Source organism: Madurella fahalii, assembly GCF_045866475.1.
Source record: "Madurella fahalii IFM 68171 DNA, scaffold_4, whole genome shotgun sequence".
Classification (NCBI taxonomy): Eukaryota; Fungi; Ascomycota; class Sordariomycetes; order Sordariales; genus Madurella; species Madurella fahalii.
The window spans coordinates 4,441,716-4,448,875 of record NW_027263974.1 but is presented as its reverse complement, the minus strand read 5'-3'; the positions used below and the strand labels follow the sequence as shown (position 1 = coordinate 4,448,875).

General features: G+C 54.9%; 4 protein-coding genes across 4 annotated transcripts; 2 read left to right on the top strand and 2 right to left on the bottom strand.

Moving 5' to 3' along the window:
- Window positions 1-1,773: 1,773 nt before the first annotated feature.
- Window positions 1,774-2,355, bottom strand: MFIFM68171_08283 (Glucose-methanol-choline oxidoreductase C-terminal domain-containing protein; the record flags this gene model as incomplete). Its single annotated transcript, XM_071063703.1, has 1 exon — window positions 1,774-2,355. The coding sequence occupies one exon, from the start codon at window positions 2,353-2,355 to the stop codon at window positions 1,774-1,776; it is 582 nt and encodes a 193-aa protein (XP_070919804.1).
- A 183-nt stretch (window positions 2,356-2,538) lies between these two features.
- MFIFM68171_08282 (GMC oxidoreductase) lies at window positions 2,539-3,691 on the bottom strand (the record flags this gene model as incomplete). Its single annotated transcript, XM_071063702.1, has 2 exons — window positions 2,539-3,238; window positions 3,291-3,691. The coding sequence occupies 2 exons, from the start codon at window positions 3,689-3,691 to the stop codon at window positions 2,539-2,541; spliced, it is 1,101 nt and encodes a 366-aa protein (XP_070919803.1).
- Window positions 3,692-4,157: 466 nt separating this feature from the next.
- MFIFM68171_08281 (uncharacterized protein) lies at window positions 4,158-4,866 on the top strand (the record flags this gene model as incomplete). Its single annotated transcript, XM_071063701.1, has 3 exons — window positions 4,158-4,178; window positions 4,605-4,641; window positions 4,706-4,866. The coding sequence occupies 3 exons, from the start codon at window positions 4,158-4,160 to the stop codon at window positions 4,864-4,866; spliced, it is 219 nt and encodes a 72-aa protein (XP_070919802.1).
- An 849-nt stretch (window positions 4,867-5,715) lies between these two features.
- Window positions 5,716-6,975, top strand: MFIFM68171_08280 (uncharacterized protein; the record flags this gene model as incomplete). The annotated part of the gene is made up of 1 exon (XM_071063700.1): window positions 5,716-6,975. The coding sequence occupies one exon, from the start codon at window positions 5,716-5,718 to the stop codon at window positions 6,973-6,975; it is 1,260 nt and encodes a 419-aa protein (XP_070919801.1).
- Between the last annotated feature and the right edge of the window lie 185 nt (window positions 6,976-7,160).

The window sequence follows — 7,160 nt, the reverse complement described above, 5'->3', positions numbered from 1 at the left end:
TTTGATTCGGAATTGCATAAAGTGTATTTTGCGTGTCGAGGAGGGAGGGAGGGAGGGATCGCCATATATCCAAGACTAAGAACGAGTGGATACTACTAGAGGCCGCGCTTGTTTCTTCTTCTAGGCCATATAATCGCCCTCGATCCTGTAGTTGTGTTCACACCATAGCGAACCAGCGCGATCGGTTCCTTCAGCAAGCACAGCTCTAGTATCTTGCTGTTGGCTCCACGTCATGCCCACTCCCAGGTGAGAGAATTGTTGCGTCGTCCTAGCCCAAGATTACTGGGCCCTTGCTCCTCAACATGACTTGACATGAGGCGCTATTACAATCTCATCCAATCTAGAGGACCAGTCATTCCCAGCCGGACCCGTCCAGGCGCCGCGGTTAGATATTCCCACGGGCCCGAGTGGACTAACCCGTGGCGTAGAATATTGTTCGTGGCGGGGTTTTATAGAATTGGTCGGAAGTGAGCGAAGATAGATCGAGATCCCGAGAAATGTTTCCCGATATGGTTTGATCCGTGCTTCCACCAACTTCGTGGAGTTCCACCTAAGACGGAAGAAATTCGCCCAAGGTTTCAGTAGTGCTAAGTAGTATTTGGTGCAGTGAAATGGACCTCCTCTTAACTCGATTTGAGGGAATGCCTGGGGTCGGTGCGTTGCCGGGGTAACCTTGCTCAGGGGTAAACCCCTTAGGTGATGCGCCGCTCATCTAACCGAAATGTAACAAATACTCAGGTTACAACTCTTGTCGAACCCGTATTATTGGGATAACTGCTGCTGTCGCTTTGCGTTGCCTTCACCCGACCGCTAGTATGCAGACTACCAAGCCAACTTAACACTCATACCGCTGCCTCTCGGCCAGGGCCCCTGGACTCCTTTAGTTACTATTTAATGCACCATCCTTACCCCTAAGAGAAGAATCTCAAAGATGCTCAATGCTGAACAATCAGCGGCTTGATGAAGTCATGTTTACACTGCATGCTCCCGAATTCTATGATGGTATGGATATCCCCACCGCTCTGAGTAGGGGTTTAAACTAAAAAGTCTATGACGTCGCTCCTACGACACGAGATGATTAGATGTTTCCATAATGATACTTGGTCGCAAACAGACGCGCACCTCCAGGTCTACTATACTCATGACTCGTCATTCATGCCCTGCATGTTCTTGACGGGCTCGCAGAACCTTCTCGCTCGTCGGCCGAACCATTATCCAGACCCTAAAGCCCAGGTTTGCTTCTGTTGTCAAGTACCTAAACGAATCGCATTTCCCGTCCGCTCCAACATCTCTTTTTCGACAGTGGCGGAGTGCTTGCCGCTGACCCTTTTGGCCGCTGTCGCCGCCTAGAGATAAGGTAGTCATTCTCTTCCGTGGCGGCTGCTACGTGGAAACGAGACTAAATGGGTATTTGCTGGGCCGCTGGCTCGTGTTTCGGGCTTAGTGGCTCTGACCACCTTATCGCTGAATTCACAGCCCTGTCTCTAATAACGGTGTTCCGAGTCCAAGACTAATAGACGAGAAATCCCATATCCCGTTGATTCAGTGACATCGCCCTAGCTCTCGTGGAGTTGGAAAGAAATAGATGTATTTCCGCATTATAAGGTACTAGATAAGCCGCTATTAGGGGTTGTTTGGGTTGTTTTAGTATTGTGTTGGGGGCGTATCTCTCCCTGAAGAACGTTTAGACTGGCCGGTGCTCGGTTATGTTCTTGTAACTTCTCATGCGTGATTCCATCAAGATAGCTCAGCTCAGTTCCATATCTGACTACCTTACTGCCCGTCCAGTATCTGCGCCGCAATCTTTTCGGCTAAAGCATACACGGTGCTCTGCGGATGCCCCAGCGGCAGCAAGGCAAAGCTACTTGCATCTACAACCCTCAACCCGTGCACCCCAATCACCTTCGTGTCCTTGTCCACCACGGCCATCGGGTCTTCTGTCCTACCCATCCGGCACGTACAAGCCGCATGCCAGACCGTCATGACTGTCTCTCTGATCGTCTCCAAGATCTGTTCGTCCGTCTCCACCTCGGGGCCGGGGAAATACTCCTCGCCGCCCAACAACACGGACTGCATCGCATCCGAGGCAAATGCGGCCCTCAACCGCTTGTATGTCGCAATAGCCACGTCAACATCCGTCTGGTCGGTCAGCCAGTTTGGGTCGATAACCGGCAGATCCCTCGCGTCAGCCGACCGCAGCGTGACGGTGCCGCTGGATAAAGGGGCGACAAGCCCGCCGAGGATGGTAGCGTAGTTGAAACCGTCCTTTGGTTGGGTGGTGAACAAGTTGGAGAAGGCGCCGACGTACCCCGGAGCGGTGATGTACTCCAGCTCGGGCCAGTCGGGGCGAAACATAGCGTCAAGGACCAAGATTGCACGGTCTGGCAAGAGAGCGCGAGGGATCTTTTCCCAACCGAGGAAATCAGACACCGGGTTGGTTAGGGGTCCTTGTTTCTAGAGGGTATAAGGCCCGAGGAACTGGCTAAGGACAAATGCTGGATCGTTGGCCACACGCGTAACCGTCTCAACGTTGACGCGCTAGGTAGGACCGAAGAAGACGTGGTCTTCCATGGTTTGGCCGACCCCCGGGCGGTCGGCGATGATTGGAATCGAATGCTTTTCTAACTCGGCTCGCGGGCCTATGCCGGATACCATCAGTAGCTGGGGGCTCTGAAAGGCGCCAGCCGAGAGGATGACTTCTTTCCGGGCGTGTAGTGTGTATTGGATCAAGCCTAGAGGTCTGCTCTCTACTCTGACCCCCGTGGCGCGCTTGTCATCGTCAAAGAAGATCATGGTGGCGAGGGTATTGATATAGACCTTTAGGTTCTGTCTTCCCCTGGCGTCATTGAGGAATGATGTCTGGCTCGAATCACGGGTCTGATCCTCTGGCCGAATGGTTGATGCACAGTACTGGGCGCCCATGAGAGTGCCACTGTTGAAGTCGTCGGTATGCGGCACGCCGATCTCGTTGAGAGCAGGTTCTAGCCAGGTGCTAAACGGCTGGGCATAATTGGCATATGACACCTGCAACGGACCACCTTGTGTTGAGAAAGCAGAGTCTACGAACTCTGCACTAGCATTCACGAAGCGTGTGTTGGACGGAGGAGTGAACTGGACGCTCTTCCTGAAGTGCGGCTGCAGGTTGTCCCACGTGTAGCTGTCGTCGCCCAGACGATTAGTCAACTGCTGATACGACTGCTTGCTTCCGCGCTGGTAGATCATGAAGTTGCGAGCAGAGCTAGGAACTTGGAATCTGCAAGCATCACGACTTGGTCAGGAATTTCACTTACCTACCCCTGAGGCACTTCCCACGGGCATAATGTATTTTCCGGTTATTTGCCCCAGCCTGAGGCTCCGTAACAAAGTTCCAGTCAACGAGGGGGTTCGTGTCTGTAGGATCGGCGCCAGCGAAAAGGATATCGCCAGCGGGCGTCAGGCCGAGGACGGGGTTTGTGATCTGGTAGAAGGAGCCCGCTTCAACAACGGCAACGCTGATGCTCGTATTAGCGCTGAGTCGGTTGGCAAGAACCAAACCTGCAGTGCCGCCGCCTACGATGACATAGTCAAAGGTAGCAGTTATGCCAAGTTCGCCCGCCAGATCGCCAAGGTCGTTGATCGCACGCTCCTCAACATTCTCGGAGGGCGCTGCCGCTCCCAGCGCCGAGAGAAAGAGCGCAAGGCCGAGTCGCATCATACAAGGATGTGACTTGACGAAAGACGCATGGGAGATTCAAGGAGACCAGGCTCTGAGAGAAAGAGAAGCTGGTTGTCAGGCTGCCGGACGTTTTAATCGCTACATCGCCCTGTTTGCCAAGAGACTTAGGGGCCCATCATCCCACGGACAGATTCCCGCTTATGCATATGTCACGCAGCTCAAGCCACTAAAGCCAGGTTTTCTGTGACCACTTGTACTATGGTAGGTCCTCGAATGCCCATCATGATGTTAGGGCCGAGGTGAATTGACGACATTCAGCCGCCCGGGGTTCTGGGCATGTCGATCACTGCCATATCGGCGCGTATAGGCGGGGTTAGTGCAGCATGCAAACAAGACAGGGACATGAAATATTGAACCTCTACCCAACTCCGTCGGCTGAAGCTGGTCTAATCAGGACACTGTTGACCAGGCGCCCGGTATCCAAGGTGCGCACGTCGCTGACATGGTAGGGTACACTATCCTGGTAGGGTTAGGGATCAAATAAAAACTTCCAATATCAAATGGGGATTAACGGGAAAGCAATGGAAAGAAATTGTAATTATCCATCACTATGTACTAGACGTGGCGCGACGATAGCAATAGGGGACACCCACAAGTTACCTAAGCTATCTACCCCGTATGTAGGGTTCTACTTGTAGGCGGGTACGCATGAGTGATAAGAAACAATCCATCATGATTCAACCCCGCAGCTTACCATACGGCAACTACGTCATGAATAGCTAATATCGATAGTCTGTACGTCATGGAGGACTCCCATTACATAGATATACCAGCTGCGGCAGCAACATGAACAGACCTCGTCTTATAGGCCTGTTTTTCCTTTAAACCAACAGCACAACGCATCTAAATCTACTTGGCGGCGCACTCGATTCCTTTCAAAATTCCGAAGGGTGGAAATGCTCCGAATGTTGACCCGAACATCACTAGTATGTCCAAGGTTTCTGGAGGCGCAGATTGACATGTACCATAGACCGGCTAAACAATCGACAGAGGATCCATCGAGCAAGAGCGAAGCCAAAGCCATGATGGCTCAGGAGGAACATGAGGCCCGCAAGGAGCACTCCAAGAGCGGCGCCAACACGGGCAAGGAGCAAGGCATGGAATACGTCTCACGCAAGACGCACACTGCCGACGTGCCTCACAACAATTGAGTCACCCACGGTGTACTCGATGGAATAAGCATTAAATCTGCCGTTGCTTCTCAAAAGCTGGAACTCTGAATTAACCCGCATCACTACAACTGATGGATCGGTTCGGCGACGGGCGCGATGAGCATGATACCCACCCGAAGCTTGATATCACCACCTCCATATACGGACGACGGGCGTGTGAGATGGTACCGATCAAGAGGCGCGGGTAGTAATAGAGCCGGCGTCCCGCAGACCTGTCTAAAACTAGAGACTGGGGAACTACCCTATTGGAATGATACGGCCCTGGCTCCCCACGAACAATGTGTCGCCGAGCTCACAGGCGGCAAGAGGACGGCCCGGAATCTGCCTTGCACCCGGGTAATCTCATCAATACTTTTGCGCTGAAAATCGGATGTTGAGGGCAGCCGAAGCAGCACAACCTCGCCTCTCATTCCCCGATTGAGACCACCAGCCCGGAGAGTAACATTGAGATTCGTCTACCCCAACGTTTGTGGTTGCACCCAGGAACGTTGCTACCGAGGTACGACCTGCCCCGCCTGGTTCCCAAATATCTGTAAGCGAAAACGTGCAGCAACAACGCTGTATCGCTGCGGCTGAGTCTTCTCTTGGGTAGGAAGCTGAAAGCAGGACAATCTCCGGAGTGAACCCTTGGGGCATGGTTTTTAAGCGTCCTGCATACTGCATTGGCCATGATCGTGACGGTAGGTTCGTCGGTGTCTAAGCTACCTTATATAAAGCCGTCAACTCACCGCGTCCCCTCTGCACCTGAGCCATGTTCAACCCAGACCCGTTGCCCCAAGACCAAACCAAAGAGAAACCCAACCATCGCCGAGTCTCTCTCTCTCAAAAATGAAGCTCGCACTGCTTCCCGCCGTCGTTCTCTCCATCGCCTCCCTTGGCACAGGCCAATCCCTCATCTCCGTCCGACCCTCCAAACCTGACCTCCGCCTCCGCGAGATCCTCGACCCCGTCATCGGTTTCCTGGAGTGCACCAATGGCGACGCGACGGTGCAGGCCCTCTGCAGCGTCGTTTCGCACCGCGTCAGCGCCGCCCTCGCCGCGGCCCACGTCCGCGTGGACCGGACGGGCATCCTCTTCGCCTACGACGACCCGGCGGACCGCAAGATCGACACGGGCCACAGCTGCACCGTCACGGCGTCGGTGCAGCACACGCACGCCGAGGCCAAGCTCCTGGCCGACGCCTCGCTCGACTTCTCGGGCAACCCGCTGGCGGTGAGCGACCCGGCGCTGTTCGTGGCCGAGCTGCCCGTCGAGCTGGCCGCCCGCATCGACGTCAAGCAACGCTTCGGCTCGCGCGTGCTGGGCAGCTGCGTCGGGCTCGGGTCCGATAGCTTCGTCGTCGCCGGCGGGGTGCAGACGCGGGCCCGGGTCGCCGTCCTCTTCACTTTCGCGCCCGCCCTGGTCCGCACCGACGCCGCCGGCGACTACGTCTTCACCATCCGGCCCATCGTCAAGGTCGCGGCCCAGCTGGAGAACACCGACATCGACTTCAACATCAGCGGGGTGAGTTTCCTGAGCGGCTTGCTCACGGCCGTCTTGGGCGGCACGTCGTCCGTGTTCAAGGCCGTGACCCATCTCTTGAAGGGGGACAGCCTGGGGAGCGTGTGGGACGACATCAAGAGGAGCGTGATTGACGGTGCCGTGGGAGGCGTCTTGAGTATACCGTTCGACTTGTTGGACAATGTGGTCGAGCTACTGGCCCAAGCGTATGTGGATGAGAAGCAGGGGAGTGTTGCCCAAGAGTATTCGGGCGAGATGGAGAAGCGGCTGAGAGCGCTCGTCTCGAACGCATTGGGGCTGGACGCGAATGGGGAGAGGAGCTTTGTGATTCGGAAGGAGGTTGTGGACCTGGTGAGCAGGTTTGGAGTTGGGGCCGATGTCTTTTTGCCGGATAAGAGGCCGGGATACTGCAGCGGGGACGGTGACTGTAGTGATGGGGTATTTTGCAACGGGGCCGAGAGGTGCGTCAATGAGCAATGCGTGAAGGGGGAGCCGCCGTGTTTCGGTGTCGATTTACGCTGTGTCGAGAGTTCACGGAGGTGTGTCTCGACTTGTGGAGGGCGTACCGGAAGGATTTGCCCCAAGTAAAGGCTCAGGTCAGTGTAGCGTTGACGAGAGGGCTCTAGCAAAGGGCATAGCCTTGATGAATGGTCAGCACTCCTATACTCCCTGCATTCCATTGACATCACAGCATCCTCTGTACTTGTATGACGATGATGGTAAGCTATTGGGCGAGCGCAAATACGGCGGGTCGCTCGGGAACACTGAACAGC